General features: G+C 31.9%; 1 protein-coding gene across 2 annotated transcripts in view; it reads left to right on the forward strand.

Moving 5' to 3' along the window:
- The first annotated feature begins 1,220 nt into the window (after nucleotides 1-1,220).
- Nucleotides 1,221-23,682, forward strand: part of Pkcdelta (Protein kinase C delta) — a 68,043-nt gene continuing 45,581 nt past the window's right edge. Inside the window, exons 1-7 of one of the 2 annotated variants that reach the window (XM_089633365.1) lie at nucleotides 1,221-1,392; nucleotides 2,228-2,678; nucleotides 7,515-7,666; nucleotides 8,637-8,765; nucleotides 13,006-13,121; nucleotides 14,533-14,618; nucleotides 19,585-19,714. In XM_089633365.1, coding sequence (XP_089489491.1) covers nucleotides 2,589-2,678; nucleotides 7,515-7,666; nucleotides 8,637-8,765; nucleotides 13,006-13,121; nucleotides 14,533-14,618; nucleotides 19,585-19,714 — 703 coding nt within the window. In that variant the 5' untranslated portion in view covers nucleotides 1,221-1,392; nucleotides 2,228-2,588. The remainder of the gene's footprint in view (nucleotides 1,393-2,227; nucleotides 2,679-7,514; nucleotides 7,667-8,636; nucleotides 8,766-13,005; nucleotides 13,122-14,532; nucleotides 14,619-19,584; nucleotides 19,715-23,682) is intronic. The other variant, XM_089633373.1, reaches the window with a different exon arrangement.

A 23,682-nucleotide genomic window follows, 5' to 3' on the forward strand; every position in this document is an offset into this window, starting at 1 on the left:
GAATACATAAATAGTTATTTTCTTTGATCTTCGTTTAATCGCAAACGCGAAAATGACAGCCTCCTTTTCTACCTACCGACCTCTTGTTCTCAAGAAGTGGTACGATAAGTGTTAAAATTTATATGTATTCTCCGAAGATTCGGTCCTGTATTGCATCAAATTTGACACGTTACTTGTTAAACTGTCTGACTCATCAAGCACTCACTTTCTTACCACCCAGTAAGAGGATTAAAGTCTAATAGATACCACAGGATGTTCAAAATATTTATTAAGTATCAAGAATCATTTTTTTTATCGAATTTGAAATATGATTGCTATGCATTAATTTTTGTTGATAAGTCAGTAGTATGAAAAAAGTTTTCATTGAAAAAATATTAATATATTAGTATCGTGTCTTCCAAGCCCAAAAACGTGTTAAAATAGAAGGTTTTATGACAGCTGATCTGAATTTAGGCGCAAATTAGCAGGCATTATACAATATTTGCTTCTTTCAAAGGGAAATATTTTTAACAAACAAGCGTAGTGTTCATATATGACAGTAGTTGTCCTTGAAGTAGAATAGTCTATGCACGTGCGCCGAATACTTAAGTTTCCATTTAATTACCAATTCATATCTACAGTGGTAGTAAGTACAGGTGAAGCGAATAAGAAACATTTCCTACTCTCAGTAATGTTTGTGAAACTTAATTATACTTGGCGGGAGATTGCACGAATGCTTTAATATCAATTTATCATACACCTGTTCAACACACTCGCAGCTGGCGTGTTAAGTTAAGTGTTTACAGTTTGCAATTTGCATTCAACCCTGGTATTTCGAATCAATAAGTATCAAGTTTTATGCCATGTGAGTCATTGCAACACCGCTGCAAGGATTTCCCTCGCGGCTGGCTTCACGCCTAGAAAGTAGGTTAGAAAAGTCCCAGTAAGCCATCACGGCCTGCCTAAAAATTCCATATGCTCCAAAAAGCAACCCACCGCGGCATAGCGAGCGGAGAGCGGAGAGCGGCGACCAGCGACGCCCGCCGGCATTATTTTTAGCCGCGCTCCGCCCGCTATGTTCATGAATTCTCTCGCTTCAGTGCGATGCTTCCCGCCGCCCGCGCCACGCCGGGCCGCGGCCCTCGGCCCTCGGGGCCCCTCTGTACCCCCTCGCGCCCCCGTCAGCCTCCCCGGCCAGCCCCCCTCCCCACACCGGCCCTGTAGGTACTGTACAGTGCACAGCATCGCCGCGGGAGCCCTGCGCTCCGTCCCGACGCTATTGTAAACAAAACAAACTGGCAAAACTTGGTATGCAAATAGTTTGTGAAGTGCCGGCGGGAGTATGTCATTGCTGAGGAATTCGAGCTGACTCAAACTTCGGACGTGTCAAAATTGTTGTGTATTTTCTCAAAAGTACGTATTATATGCCAAATATGTAGTTCGCCCTCGCTTTATATGCCATTAAAACATCCAAATGATGTCGAAATCAGTTCTACACGATTAAAATCAGTTAAATTTAATGTTTCAGTGCAGTTTTTCAAAAGCTTTCGCGACGGTTGCCATCTGGCCGATTAAAATAAATAGCGTGCATTTTGGTTGACGCCTGCAACAACTAGTGCAGGCGAGTCAACTGTCATCGGGTTTTCCGGCTAGATGGCGTCACGATCGCGAACGGTTCTCTTTTGCCGAGAAGAAAAACACGAATAATATAATTTACATGGTAATATTTTTGAAGAATAACAATATACAAAGTTGTAATCGCTAGAGACAGGAGATTAAACTTTGTGTAGCGCGATGACGGATGAGACGAAAAGCTTTTCTCAGCAGACTTTGTGACGAGTGGAACCAAAACAACTGGTACCTATTTAGGTGGGGCGGGACTGTATATTTTTCAAATTTCATTCTATTTATTTTATTTGACGGGAAACCCAGTGATAATAAGAAGTTTAATACTCTTGTTTCTTAACTTTATAGGTGTGCAGATGCAAATAACAAGTATTTCGTTTAAACGAAAGCTTGAAACCATTGCAAGTATATATTATCACTGTTTTAAGTTCAGCTCTCGCATTTTTAAAAGAAAGTTAATATCAAACACGATTTCGGAGATTTATCGCGTTGAATCCAATCCGAAATGATTTTTCTCGGCGCAAGAGATTATATCCAAAATTAACTTGATTTATTTCTTTTACGGATTTTGCGTAAACATCTGAAGTACCCACCTATCAGGAAGCATTCTTCATATTTTCAGAACCAAGAAGACTAAACAAAATAATTCTAAATATATTTTTATGAATGTAAATTTTCGTTTTATAAAGCAATATTTAATGGAGAAATATGGACTCTTTGGTGTTTAAAGAACATTTGATAAAATACATTTTATACGAAAAAAGGAAGAGAAAAGTGGAAAGTTGGACATTCAAACAATAGTGGATATATAGTTTTAAGAACTGTTACATTGATTGATGGACTTATGAACCAGTTGCATGTGGGATGTGTTGTGACGTGTTGGAGCCACGTGGCTACGGCTAGGAGGTGACAGGTGTCAGGTGCCAGGTGTCAGGTGCCAGGTGACAGGTGTCAGATCAGGCTGACACGTTCCCGGCCAGAATATGATGTTCACGGGGGCCCACGGGCGCCGAGCCCCACCAGCCCCGCGACATCCGCCCCGACCGCCGCAGCCCCCGGAAAAATCATATTCCGTAAGTCTAAGTTGTCCAAATTAATTGAATAAAATTCAATTCAATTTAATCGTCTATGCGCTATGTTCACCATTATTAAGCAACATTTATCGCCAATTATGTATAAGTAATCTAGGGATATTTTTTTTCTCTTTAAGGCAAAGCTTAATGCCCAATTACTATTTTGAAAAATCTTTATAACGATTTGGTGTACATTATGAAAACCAAAAATATGCTTTACTTAAATTGAAGGTTTTCCTATCGCTTCGCTTGAGTAGAATACAAATAAAAAATATTACTCAATAAAAAATATAAATGCAAACTACTACAAAAAATATTTTTTCAATAGAAATGTATGAACGCATAAAGGAAACAACGTTTAAAAAATACAGTATTATAACTAAGATTATCTGTGACAGTTTCACTTCATTAACTTTTTTGCTTTCTTATAAAATTATTTACAAAATAAGTAAAAACCAGTTTTTTGCTTGAAATCGAACGTTTCTAGACTCCGTTTGTCAAGCGATTTTAATGACTATTACCTACGATTTAAGGTATATCAAAAATATACACATTTTTGGCTTGTAGCTTCCTCTTAAATATATAATATACCTATCCGACAGACCCCACTACGCTATTGGAACTTTCAGAATATGGGTCTCATAAAACCAATATATCTGACACACCCCACTATGCTTTTGGGATTGTTAGAATAGAGGTACCATATACTCACAGCTATATATCCTGCAGACTTCACTACGCCTTTGGAATTGTTATAATAGGAGTCCCACATGTTCACTTTACGACTGTAATTATTTGAAAAACTACCTATCTAAAATATTTCGATGAATCACGAGAAGAACATGCTGTCAGCGTAGTGGTCACAGTTCAGTATTGAAACTTTGATTATATAATGTGAACTTTCCGTCCTTCCTTTTCCAAATATTCTTCCTATCCTCACATATTTCAGCCTCACAACATTACACCAATTAAGGATGCCATAATCCCATGGGCTCTGGGGATTTGGAACACTCGTGCGGTGACACGAAAACAGATGGGTCCCTGTCAGTGACTCCCTGCATCAATTAGTTTATCTCTTCACGGTGAATGAATCAATGTCCTTCTAGAAGTATGCCCCTTTCACAGCACCGTACGTGCAGACTGCATAGGGCACGTGTAAGCAGGGCGGGAAATCGTAAAACGCTCTAACGCCTGCACTAATCACTTTGTTTACAATCGCCATCTGCCAATTCAAATGTACTTTCGATAAATTTATGTTAATTTTCACTGCCATCTACCGACCAGTTGCGTAACCAGACCCGTTTAGATGTCAAAAATGCATAATATGAAATCTTTTGGAACGTTAACCCCTCCAGCGTTTTAGGGTCATATATGACCGGGCGTCCATATTTTGTTTATGTTTTTTTCTATCATCGGAAATAATTAATTTTTTGACGTTAGAAAGAGATACAATAATTATTTCCAGTTTGCCTCAAATATTTATACTGGATTTTAATAAAATCCTAAAAATGGCAAAAATTATTAATTCACATTTCGCGCCGCTATCGTAACAATCGACTTAAATTGAAAAATAATTTCTTCTTTTATTATATGAACGAGATAAATGTGAAGGTTCAGTTTTCTTACAAATCCTCCAAACAAAACTAATGTGTTTTCGGAATAAAGAGTTCTCTCAATTTTTGTATGATTGGAGTAATAAACTAAGTAAAAATGTGGATAGCGTTTTAGACAAAATTTTTCACGTTTGATATTTTTGATAATTTATAAATGCATACAACGGAATTTTATCTAGTTTCTAAAACAGTATTTTTTTACGAAGAATTAAAAAATAAGGTGTATGTAGCGCATTTCAAATACACCGAAAACATTGTAAACTGAAAAAAAGTGATGAAAGCAGTGAAGTACTAAAAGTACTGTACACAATATTATATTCGAGAAGACTTTTGTTGGTTGATGCTATGTAAATTGCCTATAATCGGGAGTTCTTAAAAATAACAATTGAATTGATTCAAAACCCGAACAAACATGGCGAATTTTTATTGGCTGTCGAATCAAATAATGAATGGAAGTTATTTTCCCAAGAACACACTTATTTCAGACCCTATCCGCATAAAGGGAAGTAATAATATTAGTCTTTTAGAACAAATACATAGTCTATAAACAAATTAATGATACAATATTTTTAGGAACGCGTTAAATAAGATGAATATCTATTACATTAAATGTGGCATACATTATGTAATACTAACATAACCAAACATAGAATATTTGTACTATGCAACCATTAATACTTTTTATATTAAAAAGATTTCACTACTTTTAAAATATTATCCTTTTTCTAATGAGTAAGGATTTCAACTCCTTGGTAATTATTATAATTAGTATATAATATTATTTAGAATTTTTTTCTACACTATCCTCTTAATAGTTGTGTAGTTAATGTATATATATATATATATATATAGGTATAACTGATTTGTTTGACACGGTATGTAAACATTTTTCTAATTTTCGGCGATCTGTTTTATGGTTTTGAATTCTGCACATGTGAAATATCGCACATTTTCGGAAGACATTTGTATCAAAATATACTTAACCTTGGATCGTAAAAAATAAATTAATGGAAGACCGACGTTAAGATCAGTTGTGGAGTTTTACGATCAGATATAAGCCATCATATGTTTTTTAAATATTAAAAACATTACAACCCTGGGTACTGAATAGTTGACCCTGAAAAGACCGCTGGTATGTTACAAGCAAAAACAAATATTTTACTTAAAAGCTTTTACATGTTTTAGATTGGAACTTTTACTCAATAAAAAAACTGTTTCTACCGAACGGACTAGTGGACCAGTCCATTTAATTAGGAATTTGCATTGTTGTGTATTTTGTAGAACTAAACGGTTTTGGCAGGGGAGCTGAACTTAAAAAAAGTACCGTGAAGAATATTTCTTTCTGTTCTTCAATTGACCTTTATGTCCATTTTCTCAAAATTGTCTTTGTTCTCAGCTAATCGAAACAGCTTTTTCACATTATCATGATTTATTTTTAGGTTATTATGCCTTGTTGCGCATCCTTATTATAATATTAATAGAGAAGACGGTACTAAGCTAGATAGTTTTATGTATCCTTATATCAGCTACAACAAAACTAAATACCAAAAACCACATTCATTTTACTACTTATTATACTGAAATACTGGCACTAGGAGAATTGAGGTATATATTGTATAATTTGTACATACATAAATACACACTTCGCCGCAATATATATATATATGTGGCAGATATATATATATATATATATATATCTGCCACGATTGGTACTGTAACGCTTACCGAAACGTTGGATAAAGAAGAAGGAAGAGCAACACGGCATTATAACCCAAAAATAAATAATGATGATACTTTTGACCACGTGTCAAATTAAGTAACTTGAATAGATGTAGGTACTTAGGTCACGAAAAGCGCTTTAAAATGTTCTCCACTCTCTTGGCTTTCCGCTCTTCTCACGACCACTTTTATTATGCCAGCACTAAGGATATTGCAATCCATAGATGTCTCTGAAAATAAGAAGGGAAATCAACTCCATAGTAGACACCCTTTTTCTTCCCTTTACCGGAATTGATTTTCCATGTTTTTTTCTCGTGCCATAATACACACAATTAACAACATTAACCTCCATTGAAAGCACGACCCTGGTAGCGTGGCTGGTATCACTTGTACCGTAGCACGTACTGAGTTATGCTATTATTCTTTCATTAGTTTTTCGGGGAACTCCTCGTTTGTAAATTCTCATTTGGAATGTGTCTTTTCTGAACCAATTATTTAAAAAAATCACAGATGTCTAAAAATGAAGTTTGAAATTTTTTCAGTAAATAAACAAACTGACATTTAGCATAAATTTTTCTAATTTTCATAACTAAAAAAATATTGTAATCTGTTGAAAAAATTTGAAATTAACATTGTTTAAATTTATTTTTTGTGTACATTATACGTTTTTACTTCCAAATTAGACAATATTTGAGTTGTTTCTCTATTAAAACAGAAGCGTAGCACATTTCACAGTGAAATAATTACATCCCTAACTCAAAATTAAAAATCGACATTTTTTTATTATCTTTGTGTAGAATTAGGCAATTGCAATGTTGTATGTTGTACTGTCTTCAGGATTCTCCTGTACACATTTCAAAAGCTCCTGACTTGTATATCAATAGCTTTTAGGGTGTATAGGATGATTGACACAAAGTGGTGTCGGATTATTTGCTACCGATAAAACTAAGTTCAGTGCAACTTCCATTATATGAGAATTTTACTATTTTGATCTAATTGATTGCTGATTGGGATTTACGAGTATTTTGATTCGCCGTTTTCATTCATTGATTGATGATTGTTAAAAATAATTATTTTTTATTTTATTAATATAACCTTGTTGTTGATTATGTTTGAGATATTTTATATCAGTGTACTTCTAGCATTAATTGCTAATCTATTATAAATTATATTTGTTCATGAATGATGACTGATTATTGAAAACCTATCTTTAATTGGGTAACTGGAAAATCAGAACAGTGACAAATCAGAACGGTTTTGAAAAGTTATATAAAGTCTTGAAAAGTGATGAAAAAAATAGCTCAAAACCTAACCTAGAAAACCTAGATTTTTGTCAGAACTTTTAATGACTTTGTTTAACTTTTCAAACGGGTTCTTAAATATTGTGGAACCGTTCAATTGACTGTTAATTTTAATTATCTTCACGTGATAATTGAATATAATTTGTATTGGTATTTGATTGTCATAACATTAAGATAGATTGATTGATTGTTGATTGTGACAGGGAAGGACCCGCGTGCCCCGTTCCAGGGTGACCAATTCAGCCACGCCGGGCCCCAGCGAGGAGGGGGGAACTCCGGAGGAGGGCCCCGCGGTCCCCAAGAGCTCACGCGCCAAGCTAATTTCCAAGAGGAGAGGAGCCATCAAACATCACAGGTACCTAATTAATTTGTTGATTATTGTTTATGTATCCTAGTTATACAAAAGTTGACTTGTCGACTCTCTGATATAACTATTTAACAATCATGTCGTTCCTCACGTCGCGTCGGGATAGACAGAGAGTATGGACTGCTAGACATATCTATATTGACACACACTTCATTGCTTCATTCACATATAAACATCGTCATACTTATACTATTATGATATTTGATTCAATTGATCATGCTATGTCTTTCTTGGGCACCCCCATCTTCTTTTTCCACTTGCGAATCGTGTTATCCTGACACTTTTTTTCCGTCCATTTTCATAATCATGTAATCTTTAAGCACCTTCATATTCGTAATGCTTGTTCACGTGGCTTTAGCAGCATTCCTGCAAGTCTTGTCTTAACTCGACCGTTTTTCATTTCGTCTTTCTGTAAATTTTTTTTTAAGTTCCGTTTCCAGTTTAAGACACTTTTTAACAGTTTAGTATAGATTATTTTTCAAATGTAAAATTGTGGTGTTTATTTGGAATTTTTCATTCGCATTTTTTCAAAAGGTGTTTATGGTACCTACCTGCCTGAAGAAAGTTTGAAAAAAGTATTCTTTGTGACGCTTCTTTGGACAAATTTTATAATTCCTTATTTGTAATTTTAAAAAAATATTGCATAAAATACACGGTTTATAAGTAGGTTGGAATTAAAGTACCTACTTACTAATCTTACGATTTTACACGAAATTTTAGTTTTGATAAGAGAAAATTAGAAACGCAATATGTTTGGACCCGAGATCTAGTGTTCACAGAACTACTGTTAATTAGTTGCAAGAAAATTTCTTTATTGGAAAAAATGTGATTTTATCATATTTCGTATTTATTTAATGTATAGATTAGCGATTAGCCAATATTCTAGACAGGCAAAAATCTATATATAGGATACAGATACTGAGTCAACTTTTGACATAGAAAAACAATTTCCTTACAGATGTGCAAACTTATCTGAGTGCAGGCGGCCAAAAGAGGAACTAACGCACGAACGATGTATTTTTTTGGACTGTATCCACCACAGTATCCGCCGTATCTACGGAGGCAGCGCCCCCAACTGCACAGAAAAGTTTGTACATCTGTAAATAACAATTATTATTAAAGTACTTACCTAATACGTGATTTTTTCTGGAATAAATTATTTTTCAAAGTGACGTAATATATGCCTGAGCTCAGATATAAGTCCAATTTGCTAAAACTGAGTGTCATCCTAGCTGTCTTAATGATTAATGATTAGTTATGGTTCAAATATTGTTACAATATACTGTCAAATTACCCATCTGGTAACACATCTAATACATATGTTTTCTTTCTTTTTGAAATATTTTGTGTTTTTATATACGAGTAGTATCATTATGTTTATGTTTGCTTCACTCAAATATAAATTGTTTCCCTCGATACAGGCTTTGTCCTAGTAAGGTAGCAAAAACATGATTTATGTATAGTGAGATGAAATGAACAAATAAGATGTAACAATATTTTATTTTTATATAATTTTATAGAAGATAAAAACTACGTAGTACCTACTTACCAAGCAAATAGTAAAAACTTAACTATTGAAAACTATGCAGTACCAAAAAATATATGTTATTTTTGAGGATAATATGTATACACTTATTATGCCTAAACGATAACTGTACGAAATTCACTCGATAGAAAAAAAATCGCAAGGAAAGCTCCGAACATTATTAAAAAGACGATTTATTCTGTTATTTAATAGGTTACATGTATGAAAAAATCGCAGTGTATCTTTGAATGCAACTAAAGCATTTGACGAGAGATTTTTGCTCTATTTCAAACAAGTCGTGTTTTATTAAATATTTTCTAACGTTTTTTTAATATTACCGTGCTCCCTCTAACATTCGTATTTACATATCTCCCTTTCAAACCATCTTTAAACGCTTACTACGGGGCCTTAATAAATTAGTACTAACCATAGACGTACAATCTGATGTCAATGAGCAATACTCATTTTTCTATGTGTAGTAACCGAAAACTTTTTCCCCTGGAGAATCACAGAAATCTTAAAAGTTACGTTTTTTATGCTTAGTACTAGCTTTTATCCGTGGAACATAATGTGTTATCAAAAGCTACGAGGCAAATTAAACCAATAAATTGAATTTGAAACGTAAGAAATTTATTCAATTGGGTATGTTCAACGTTTTTTTTATTCTCGAAAAAAATTAAGTAAAAAATTACGAAAGTGAACGTATTTTTAATTTGTTTTTAGTTTGGCGAATAAATTTTCTATATGGATTTAAATTATACCATTTTCGATTTGCCGCCAAAACGACATGTTCATTTTTATTCCTGAGTTCGTGGACGTCGACGTCACGCCAGGCGAAGTCGGTAGGTGACAGCCATCTTACCAGACATTGGCGTGTTCTATATCATAATGACGTTGTAGCCAGTTAGAACCGTTTTTGAAGGTCTTTCAAATCAATAAGTAACTACACATTTTTAGTACAATAATCGGAATAAAAAAAATAAACTTAAAATCTTGCACACATTTTTAACGATATTAATAGTTTGTGAAACTACCCTGTTCATGTTTAACAACTAGGTACTAAGAATGAACATCCTGTACTTACAAACAAACTTTAGAAATTAAAGTAGGTAGGTTTATATGTTATATTTTGTACTTGATATTTTAGGATTGGATGCGTGAACCTCTGTCATATTTAATTTTCAACATTTGAATCAACCCACTAATCGTTAATTCCCGTCCCGTTTCAGGGTTTGATCAATTCAGACGCCAAACATAACGGAATATACTATGTGTATCATACTGTTTCTAACGTGTGTTTTAAACAAATTGATTGAATAATCTTCCATCAAAATGCGAAATATTTTATTCGAACAAGTGTTTGAATTAATTTTCTGGCCAGTAAATTTTCGCGCATCAATGCCACTTTGTACAAAGCGGTATAGCTAATGTTTACAAGTGTCAAATCACAGTCCGCAAGCAAGAAGAGTTATGCTGTCAATTTTTGGCTTCAATCAGTCCTTCCGTGAATGTCTCGCTCGAAAATAACATGTTTTGACTTTGACACGAGATAATTATCTGCTAATTAGTTTAATCGAATCATCTTTCGCTGTTGGAACAATTCAAATATTAATTGCACGGGTAATCATCAGAAAATTATTTCGGTGTGAGTCCAAATGGAATCAATAGACGATTTCGTTTACAACATCAAGCATTTTGCTCCTTGCCTATTTGTTTTCAGGCCGCGTACGGTCCTGCCGTACCGCTATTTAAAGTATGTACTTTCATCCGATATGCACGAATGTTGTGATTTCTAACACGTTTTCTCACATTTGAAACGTGCTAACGTAATCTATTTCTGTAGGGAATCGTCACATTTACCATCAACCCAATTTTCCTCACTAACTTCACCGATTTTCCGCTAGATGGCAAGATAAGTATGTGCGAGGTCTTCATTTAATTTATGATTTCATTGACAATGTTTTCACCACCTAAACGTAATATTTTTTTAGTAAACTGACATATTATAAAATGATTTTTTTGTGTGGGCGTAATTTGTGGGTACCTAAATATAACATCTTTTTGTTGTTTTGATAAAGAATAGAAGTTTAAAAGTTAACTAGTATTTTGTGTGCTTACATATATTATTTCTTGGGTGTTTAATATATTATGCTACATTTTTGTTTAGTATCATATTTGTAAGATGGGTTCTAATTATACTATGACAACCGTCAAAGTTAATTGGAGTAATAAGATCAACCAAAGATTTATAGATTAGATAGATTTTATTTTTAAATGTATATTATTTTAAGGGTTAAACGCACTTGTACAGGGTTTTCCAATAAGAGGTGTTATTTTGAATAGTCCACTAATTCGGTAGATGTTACTTTTGAAGCTGTTATTTTTTGACATTTGACAAGTAGTAACTACGCCATTAATAAAAAATGGAACGATACACGCTTCAACAACGCATTGAAATTATTAAAATTCACTTGAGCGAATCAAATGCAAATCATTTTGAGTGATGAGGCCCATTTTCACCTCGGTGGCTTCGTCAACAAGCAAAATTGTCGCATCTGGGGCTCGGAAAACCCAAGAATTATTGTTTAAAAGCCTCTTTATTCTCAACCTGTGACTGTTTGGTGCGGTAAATGGTCCGGCGGAGTCATTGGACCTTACTTTTTTTGAAAATGAGGCAGGAGCAACAGTTACGGTGAATGGATTGCGCTATCGAGAGATGATTAATGATTTTTCATGGCCGGAATTGGATGGTATTGATCTGGACAACGTTTACTTTCAACAAAACTGAGCTACGTGCCACACTAGCAACGAAACCATTGATATTTTACGATTGAATATCAAAATAACACTTCTTATTGGAAAATCCTGTATTTAAATAACCTCTTAAAATTGCCTTGATAATTAAACAATTAAAAGCAAATCTTAAATGGCTGCCTATCCTAATGTTTGAAAATAAGAAACTAGAATGATATTTTTATCATAGTTTTAAAATATAAAAGTATATCACATCAATTGACTGAGCGCGAATGTAGCTAAATGCTTTCTTAACTCGACCGTTTTGCGTTTCCCCTGTCTTTTTTTGAACGTCTCGTTTCCGTTTCAAGATGGTGACCATTTTAAAGAATTGTCTTCGAGGGTTCTATGATAACTCAACACAATGATAACTCAAAATTACTTTTTAAAGGTGTGTTGAATAGTCATTTTGATGAGTTATATCCGCTCACCTTGTCTTTGGATAAATTGAATAATTCCATATTTGAAAATTAAAAAAAGTTTTATGAAATATGTGGCTTATATTTAAGTAGGTACTCATTTCAGTGCCTTATGATTTTCGAGGAAATTTTTGTTGATTAATTAAATGAAAGAAAATTAGAAACATACTTTTTCGAACAAGAGGACTACAGTAATAGTTTACAAAACTACTAATATTATAGTTTGAAATGGATGGTACTAAAATTGCTACACGATAAAGTATCGATTACAAATACTATTGCAATTAATACTTATAAAATAGACGATTGACGATTAATATTATACCCAAGAAGAGTGCTCGAGTTATTTTGGCGAAATCGACCGAACATTTTTAAATATAAATTTTTTTTATAGATTCAATTTTTTTTAAATGTCTTATTAAAATTTGCGTCAACCGTTTTCTTTCAAATCGGTAATGATCGCACTTTCTAGTTTTCGTAGTTTGTATTTATAAATTCACATCTTTATTATTCCCAATAAATTACAACTCCCGATATTTACTGACAGTTATTCATAAATTAATATGTGACGTTGGTTGTTGTGTTTTCAGAATCCATGAAGTCAGCGGTCATCGATTTGTGGCCAAGTTCTTCCGGCAACCGACGTTCTGCGCCTTCTGCAAGGAGTTCCTCTGGGGTTTCGGCAAGCAGGGCTACCAGTGCGTCAGTAAGTTACTAATGATCGCTGCAATCATTATTACCTATTATGTTGCTATTATTTAAAAAAAAATACCAGTCCAGGTTTTTATGCAAAGCACAAATAATAAAAAAATATTATAAGCAAAAATTACTAACCTGAAAAACCAATATAAATAAAAAAATATCTTCATAATAAAAATCAATTCCCTTCGGCGTCATTTATTTTTTGTCGGAAGATTTAATATCGTAATCCTAAAAGCAGAGACATTGCACATCATCACATCATTGAATAATAATGTTCGTATCAGTAAGAACTAATTTATATATTTTTCACAAATTTAATCTCTTTATTTATTGTGTATTTAAGTAGTGGCATTTTATCATAACTTCTTTTGTTATATTGTTATCTTAAATATGTCTTAATTTTTATGTCGTTATGTTATTGGTCAATGAAATAAACAATTCCCAACACTGTAAAATATGAATATATAAAACTGTTTATAAGGCAAATAAATATAATACTTGCAGAAGCCACATTTTCTTCATGTGGGTGAATTTTCAATATTTTGAGATTATTGATAAACCGGGAATACTGTATTTCTAAAATAAAAAAATAAATTATTTTAAGGTATTTCAAAAAATATTATCTAAATAAAAAAGTATTAAAAAAATCACCTATTGGATTACAAATAATAAGATGTTTCAGGCTAATAATTATTGTTTATAAAAATGTGTTATTTTTTGTGCTTTGCATAAACACCTTGTCTTGTAAACATAAGTTTATCTACAAGATTCTTGCAATGATGTACCTACGGAAAACGAGGAAACTATCCTGTATTTGTGTGGTAGGCTTTAATAAAGAATCTTCCTGAGACAATATTTAATTTTGGCCATTTGGTATTTTGCCAATTGGAAATAAGGTGTCGTTCCCCCACAATAAGGTATCACTTTAGTCTTTCAGATAAAAATATTAAAATTGTTTGTTGCTAGGTACGCGAGTGTATTAGTGTACATGAGGTTTGGTACTCTCCAAGTAAATTAAATCCTTTCAAACATCAATTAATTATTTTGCTTCCCTCGATTGCCCAAACCTATCTATTAACTTTGTTGGAAGTATCGTATATTTCTCAGAAATCTTGTTTTGTACTTCTACTATAAGTGGAAAATTATTTAGTATGTAAATATTGGAGATCTGAAGAGATTTACTGAAACCACAAACAGTTAAAAAGTTAATTGCAAAAAAATCACATCAAACGTTTACTAATTTAAATTATGTGGCAGTTCTACTCACTCTGACGGGAGCATAAATAAAGATAGACCCTTTGACATTTATATAGCTTTTTATACTTAAACTAGTGCACTTGTGGATGTGGAGGTGCCTATAATATGATAGGTGGATGGATGCATATGTACACTTCTGACGTTGTTAAATGTTTCAGCTTGCCAGACGGCGGTTCACAAGAAATGTCACGATAAGCTGCTTGGCTCCTGTCCACAATCGAGCTTCAACTCTGAGAGCACCATTGTGAGTCCATCTATACTTACATATAAGCTACTTGCTTTAAGTTATCGCTTGTAGTCACTCACATTCACAGCTTCTCCTCAACACACTCGCAGAGCTTTTAATATGATTTCTGACGTCAATGACGTTACGGTTCACGGGGCAATCAATTATTATTGAATACCAAACACAGGTTGATCAGAAAGTTATGAAAAATATTTTTAAAGAAATTAATAATTAATAAAGTAGTACCTATATCGGAGGCATTTGAAGGTGACATTATGCTTTAAAGGATCTATTGTTAGATTACCTCCATTTAGAAAGTTCTTATTAAAGATCGTCTACTGAAATTACTTAAGTTCTACCGATTGGAATAAGGTTGAGGAGATTGAGGGTTAACGGGGGTAAAGTACGCTAACTTGATTATACATGATAATACAAGAAAAAATATAAATAACTTTTATCGAAATTCCAACGTTTTAAGGTAGTTTTTAGGTAAAAAGGTTGAATTATTTGCATGGGAAAATAAACATTGGAATTTCATGTAGAATCACCTCCCGAAGTTCGCGCACTTTCCTCCAGACAACCTGTATAAGATGTCAGACTTATTTTGTATTTTTTTAAACGTCTTTGATAGGGATTTATATAAATAAATAAATAAAACAGAACATCGTAAAACCATATCAACCATTCAAAAGAGAGAAAAATTAAAACATACAATATTATTATTATTTATTTTTTCTTAAACTTCCGATTGTATTGTCCGGGTTAAATCTTCCCCATAGGAAAAACTAAACCCTTCCACTCACTTTTCCACAAATGATCATCTAGTCAATCAACATTATGCAAGTGCATTATATAAGCAAAATAAATACAACACAATACAAGAACAACACGTCAACTCACCAGAGATCAAATGGGAAAATAATTCACCGACTCCAGATATTTTCATATCAGAGGGTTCGGCTCGGTAGAACTTCTAACAGGGCCTATAAATCCTACTGATCCCTCAACATAAATATTTAAAAAATCTTTCGTTATCCTACATGTATTCAAAATGACCGACTTTTGCATCTTTATATATAAATTTTTTGATAGATCTAATACGCTTAATGAGAGAGCTAGGTATAATGCCAGTAGCCGAAATAACGAATGGTAATATTTTTATAGTCTGAGAACGCCAAATTCTTTTTATTTTATTTCCTAAATCTGTGTATTTTCTTATTTTTTCATTAACAGATTTTTGAATATTACAGGAATTTGGAATAGCAACATCAATGATATAAGTTATTTTTTTAATTTTGTCATGTAAAACTATATCGGGTCTATTATGACTAATCGTTCGGTCTGTTAGTATAGTTTTATCATAATATATTTTATAAAATTCGTTTTCTAAAAATGAATTTCGTTCGTATTCATAATATGGTACTGTATTACGGCAGTCAATTAAGTTATGTTTAATTACCAAATTTTGGTGAATTATTTTTGTATTTAAAATTTAAATGATTTATTTTTTATTATTATTTGGTACAATATTTTTTACATTTTTAGTTTTCCAGTAATGTAGGCCTCACTGGGTGGCTTGCCCATGCTGAGGCCTTCATTTTATAATATGAAAATATAATCTACATAATACATTTAAAGAGAAAAATAATACATTTAAAATTAAAAATACATAATACATAATAATATATTTAAAATTAAAAAATAATACATTGAAAATAATCTTGTGTGTTTGTGAGTGATGTGTGTTTATATTGGTTTTGTGTGTTACGTGTAGGTTTTATTTTTATTTTATGCTATGACATTTTGGTAATATTGTCTTTTTTGTTCTTTAATCCATTTTGTAATTTTGTGTGTGAATTTATTTTTATTTTCCTCAATTTTAATTTCAAGTTTTACACTGTTGAAAGCTTTTATAGCATGGTATTGGTAGTGTCTTTGTCCAAAGCTTGAATTTATTGTCGGAGTTTTTATGTTTTCTTTGTACGCTTGAAAATCTTTTTTTTTCCTTTTTTTCTTTATACAAACTATTGTTTACTTGTTACGTTATTTATTAATCGATTCGGTTTCTGTCAGGCACAGAGAAAGGATGTCATTTTTCTTGAGACTATTGAGGAATTCTTTTGAGTTAGCTTTATGACATTGCTTGACGTATATCCATTAATAATGCATAGTAAAGATTTTTCTTTTAAAATGAACTGTCATAAACGACAATGAATTCAATCTATCCGAGAAGCGTTTATTATTACTTTCGAACTTTTTTATTTTTGTTTTATGTGAATACCGTACAAAAGTCTCTCCTAACCTTCTGGAGCCAGTGAGACTATATCATTATATATTATTTTAATTGAATAAATTGTGAAAGAAAACAAATTAATCAATGAAAATTTACTTGCGCACGTCGGGATTTGAACCCGCGAACTTTGAGGCCGTCAAATATACAACTTAGTAATTAATATTAATAAATAACGAATTAATAAAACGCTAGTAATATTTATGTAATGTAAAAAGGCTTATTGATTTTATTGAAAAACAACGATTACACATGTGCTTTTATTTTTCATAATAATAAATAACATTAAAAAAAAATAATTTAAATTAAAAAGTATTGTGATGATTTCTATATTATTACGTAGTTGATTTATTTTGTTTTATCACCTGACTGACAAGTGCTGGAGTTGTAAATAGAGAATTGACACGTCATCATTAAATCTTTGATGTGACTCATCTAATTGCAGATTGGATGTACCTACCAAACTGCAACTCTCAATCGCAAATAAAGTAATATCATTGATGTGTTCTAATTGAAAATTGAAACATAATACATAAATTGATGGTATAAAATTCAATGACTTCCAAATTTAGTGAAATTAATCACTGTCAAATTTAATTTGGCACATTCGACATCCAAGAATAATGATCCCGTGATCCTACGACGATACATACCTGCCTTACCTCCAATGCCACCGAGGTCACCATTAGTTATTATAGATCTTGATTGAATCATTTAATAATATTATCCGTCCGCAATCACAACTAAGAATATTTTATAAAATCTTTTTTATTAATTCGAATCTCAAACGTGATATACTCTTGAGTGGTGTCATACAATTCGCACCGATTTTTTTATTTGATATTTCAAGGTAAACTATTTTAAGGTCATATTGTTACTCACACCTAACGCTCTGAAGCTTTGAAATGTCCATTTAACTGTCACAAATCAAGAAGATACGATGATAATTGTTCAATAAAAAAGGTTAATTAGAATGACAAAATAACCGTAATAATTTCTACCGATTTATATCGAGTTTCTCGTTAACTCTTTAAGTTTTTAAGTTAAAAAAAATTATTTAAGATATTATCTATACATTTGTTATGTCGAAACGTCAGTTATATGAAATTCCCTCGATAGAATAAAATTGCAAAGTAAGCTCTGAAAATTATTAAAAACACATTTTGTTCTATTATTTAATATATTATAGGCACGAAAAAAATCAGTCTTTCTTTAAATGTAACTAAAGCATTTTTTCGAAAGTTCTTTGATCTATTTCAAAGGAGTCGTGTTTTATTAAATATTTTCACCTTTTTCGCAAAATTATAATCGTTTTTTTTTATATTCCCTCTAACATTCGTATTTACATATCATCCCTTAAAACCATCTGTGAACGCTTAACACGAAGCCTTAAGGCGATGCACTACGTTGTGTAATATTTTAAATTGAGCCGCTATCAATAACAACCGTTACGTAGATGGCGATAAGGTTTGAATTCTCGCTTAACACCATCTATCTGTTTTAATTTATGCAAGAAAAAAACATGACCAAAAAGTGCCTTTTATTTTATTTTGTGGTTGTTCAGGCATAAATATTTAATTTTTTTTCGATCATTTTATAAATAACTTAATTTTCCACATTATACAATAAAATCATAGCCGAAAATGGGTTCGTAAGTAGGAGATTTTGTACTTTAAAGCAGTTTTCATAGGCCTTACACATTATTTTTTTCTGGGCTTATAAAAAGACTCGATTGTTTCAAAGGTCAAGATGTATTCTACTCGGAGTATTTAATTAAAGCATCTGAAAAATTTCTAGGCGATCAAATTTTCACACCAAAAACACATGATTTTGCATTACTACATATGGCATCGCCTTAAGCATTTATCAGTGAAGTACAAGAAAATATTCCTTGCAATCAATAATATTGTAAGATTTTCGTATACTTTTATATGAAATACTTAAGTGTATATGAAGTTTATACAGACGTTATCAATCATGTAGTGCAAATGGGGATATTTAATAACTAAAAATAAGTGCAAATATTTATGTTTCGAGAGAATCGAGAACAAAGTTTATGAAATATTTCAAAATGTTTAGAATTACAGTGAATGCTAAATAAATTATAGCTAAGTATCTCTCTCTTATCTGTTTATAATATATATATTATTTTTTTATACAAATCTGCAGTTTGATAAAATTTTTAAATCTACATGACATTTTTCAAAACCACCCCCCATCTGAATTCGACAAACTTAGCTTCTTTGATAAACAAGAGTGTCCGTGGATTTATTTTTTATACTAATGCTAGGTGCTTCAGCTAATCTTACATAAACACGAATGGGGCAATTTAGAAGGTGTGGTGAAGATGCGGATATTTCTGCATTTTTACACTTGGTACGTGTTCGATTTCCGAACATGAGAACCAAAATTTCGTGCGAAGCTGGGTATTAAAACAGATATTTAATAAATCCGTATCTCAGAATTTTCATAATCGCTTCAAGTCGTATTATTGTATTTGGCAAAGTTTTGTTGTTATAAACGAGTTTCCTTGTTATTTTTTAATGATAAACTAATGTTTATAAGATGAGGTTTATTATGCATAGCACAAAGGATAACAAATTATTCGGGGGGATGTATTTTTACTCGGGAGATATTTTCAATTTGTACGGATATTTCAGTCGACTAATTATTGCTATTTTCATTATATTTCAGTACCTGCGCGAGAGGTTCAAGATTGACTTGCCGCACCGCTTCAAAGCGCACTCCTTCGTGTCCCCGACCTTCTGCGACCATTGCGGCTCCCTGCTCTTTGGCCTCTTCCTCCAGGGACTCAAATGCGAAGGTGAGTTCACATTTACATAATCTTCAATTAATTTAACATTTATTGTTTTTGCAGGATTTCAAAAATTTTCAATTTTTTTTTTCAATTTTCACAATGGTACATGCAATATTAAATTCAGACCTCAAAAGACTTTTTACTTTTTAAAACCTTTGTTAAATTTTAAATTTAAGCAATTTTCTGAAAAATACGGTTGAGATGTTTGAAGCTGTGACATTTCGACGGTTAGCCCTATCATTAATTTGTACATTATTGGGAAGTTCCCAAAAAAATTTGATCAACCCTCAAGCATAACGGTCATGCTACTAACGTAAAAATACATTTGCGAACCGAACCGCGAGCCGAGACACGAATTGCGAGAAAGGAACGAAGCAACTGCAAGAGGCGTTTCGCACCATTTGCGGTTGCTTCGTTCCTTCCCCAGAAGTTGAGGTTCAGTCAGGCAGTTCAGCTTGACGGTGGATCATAATTTGATCTAAAACTTAAACGGACTGAGATTCAACGATTATTGGGGTCCTTAAAAATCTACTTGGTGCTAACCATTCATTTGACTGGGCTTAAAACATCCCAACCTAAGTTGAAAAGATTCACTTTCTTAACCTTCCAGCGGGCGCGCTGTCGTAAAATTTACGACAGACGCGCCTTATCGCTTCCCCCACTCTTACCACTTAGTCGTCAGCATCGAGCTTCGAGCTATGCTAGAGTCAAATCAAATGTCAAACATTTACCGCAAGATATAAATGTTTTTCTGAAAGTGAATTACGGTCGGGCAGTTTAACCGATAACAGAAGAAGAAAACAGAAGCTTTCCAAAACGCGGTGTTTGTCGGTTATGTGCACTGGATAAGAAAAGATCCTCAGCATCAATGAAGTGTTGCCGTCGCCAGTCCATTACATGCAAGAACCATTCTTCAGTTGAGGTGGTTTGTAACAATTAAAGGATGAGAATATTGATTATGACTAAATAGGTCGATAAAATATTTTGTTTTGAAATATTAACATGTTTAGAGTGTTGCTTCGTTTTATTTTTTTTTTTAAAGTCAAATAATCACTGCCTATTATCATTTTACATATCCTTAAAAAAAATCCCTAACATTTGTGTAAGAAAACAACACTTACATGGAGAAAACTCGATGACGTAAAATTTACGACAAGCGCCCGCTCAAGTTAAATTTCTCAACGCGCCCGCTGGAAGGTTAAAAAAAATCCTTTTCTTTTCTCGATTTGTGATTTATACCAACAAATATATTTTGATTTGTAAAATCACGAAAATCCGTCAAAATGTCAAACAGCTTATTTCCAAATAATCTAATTCCAGCGTTTTTACAGTAAGCCATATAAATGTTTCATTCTATTTCAAGTGTATTATTTATATTTCAACTTCGACGTTAGCTTGCTAACCTATATATCTAATTTCGTGCTGTGTTCACATTATTTTTTTGTAACACGGAAATACACCGAACTAACAACGGCGAGTGGTTTTCTTTTTGTGGAAGTCACGAGGCCCCAACGCCCTCTCTATTCACATATTTCTATGCTTTAAAAAACAAACAGACTGAGAAAGCGATTGCAAAATTTCTCTTCTGGATACCAGAAATTTTCAAAGCTATTTTCAATAATCATTTTAGCAGAAGATTTATTATGCAATATGACAATTGTAATTACGTAAGGTTAAACGCGACGCTAGTTATTATCTACGTGTACATAGATGGCGTTAATTAATTAATTTTATTAAATACGCTTTTTGCAAGGTATTGCTTTACAATATTAAGACAAATAATTTGTTTGCGCCCGAACATACGCAATATGAATATGAATAAATAGTTTTGTTCGTTCAAAAACTCAATTCTTTCGAGAAAGGAAAAAAAATACAATATTGTACCGATATTGTATTTGTATGCCCTTCTTGAAAGAATTGGGTTTTTTTACGGACAAAACTATTTATTCATATTGATATTGCGTATGTACGGACGCAAACAAATAATTCGTATTAATAATAAAGCAATTCCTTGCAAAAAGCGTATGTTAATAAAATAAATTAATTAACGCCATCGTTTTCATCGCCAATTCTAACGTTTATAACGAGCGTCGCGTTTAACCTTAAGAGAAACGGCAACGTCGCATTTTTTATGCAAAATCTAAATTTTGATTTGAGGCCTAAATATCCATAAAATCCGAATAATTATTTTGCTCTACCTGCTATGTAAATATGATGAAATATAAAATTAAAATGATTACAACAATCATTTTGATGTGAGTAAATTTAAATTACAAACGACCGATTTACGTAAACACAAATTTGTACCACATAAATTTTTATTTTCTACCCAAAAAAACGTTTCATTTCGAAATTTTACGAGTATATTTGTTTTTTATCAACACAGTAGGTTGGATGATTTTTTAATAATTAATATTTTCTCACAAAAAATGTCAAATTTGCCTCTAAAATAATAAATTATAAAATTCTTTAATGGCCTTTATTTTATAATTTATAAAACAAATAAATAAAGTAGCTGAAATCCATACTATATATTTGATGTAATTGCTGTGCTTTTTAATACAAATTTAAAAAATGTATATATTCCGTTTGGTTAGGGTCTCAAATCTAAAAGTAGGTTTCGTATGAAAAAGGTCGCTCAACTCTTCCTCTTAACTTGTAAGTTTAGGATGTTTCACAGAAAATAAAATATAACATCAGATGACCAATCGGCGCCATTTTGTTTCAGCTTTTGTTCAAATTTTGATCGGCAAAAAAGCCCAACTGCCATGTTATTATTTTGATGGAAGTTTGCTAGAAATTGGCGTTTAACGGGACCTTTTAATATTAAAATATAAAAAAAATTAATGGTTCTGATTGTCTATTTTCACTCATACTTTTGAATTTCCGTGAAATGCCTATTGAAATTTATATAAAAATAAATACTTAAAAATTAATATGCTTAAAAATACGTAATTTTTTAAGTAATACATTTTTCTATCATATATATATATATACCTTATCACAAAAAGAGAAGCTCTTGTGCCTTATAAGGGATTGACAATTCTTACTTTGGTATAAATATTTTATACTTAAACTTACATTTTTTGAATTTTTTTATTCATTAATTGTACTATTTAATATCGCATAATTTGAGATGTAAATAACGTGCATTGCTTTTGATCTTTGTTTATTTTTTAATATGCATACTTTGCAGTGCGGTTTTTGTATTATGAACATAAATTTGATTGTGTATAATAATGTGTTTTTTTTCAGCTCAGATATTGTGGAAATCTTTTTGTGTGTATTTTTTATTTAATGTTTACAGAAAAAAACTTGCCAGTAATGTAAATATCCTTCATGATATAACGTCGGTGTTTTTTTTTATGTATTATGACTAAAAAAATCAGGATCCCTTATATAAAATTTAAAAAATACATATTTATTTATTTGTAGTTTTTAAATAGTCACATTGTTACATATGTTCTAATACAATCCTGAGTGGAGAAAAATTACTTTTACTAAAAATTCTAAATATCCTGAGATCATGTACCAAAATATTACGAATTATTTTTCTTTATTTCGCCTTTTTATTACTGTTTATTTCATTATTGATTATTTTATGTTGCAAAGCTATTCACAAAGCAGATCGTTATGATTATTAAATAAAAAATGTTAGATAATCGATTATTAATTACATTAAACAAGCTTTCGTGTTAAATCTTACATCTCTTTTTAAAAAAACTATATTCACTTCTGAGAATTATGCAGGTTCTTTTATTTCATTAATGTATTTTTCGTTTGATGAAAATTATTTAAAAAAGTGCTAAAATTAGTTTTTTTCTTGGCTTGTAAAGCTAACTTATATTGTTGATCGAAATAATGTCATAAAAAAAATTTGTTTTCACCAGAAATTATGTAAGGTAAAGTAACTCGGAATCTATAATTGCATTACTTTCGTTAATTACGTCACGTAAGAAATGAATGTCAATGAT

The sequence above is a fragment of the Hesperophylax consimilis genome, chromosome 1 (genome assembly GCF_061612785.1).
Source record: "Hesperophylax consimilis isolate HC1 chromosome 1, BYU_Hcon_1.0, whole genome shotgun sequence".
Lineage (NCBI taxonomy): Eukaryota > Metazoa > Arthropoda > Insecta > Trichoptera > Limnephilidae > Hesperophylax > Hesperophylax consimilis.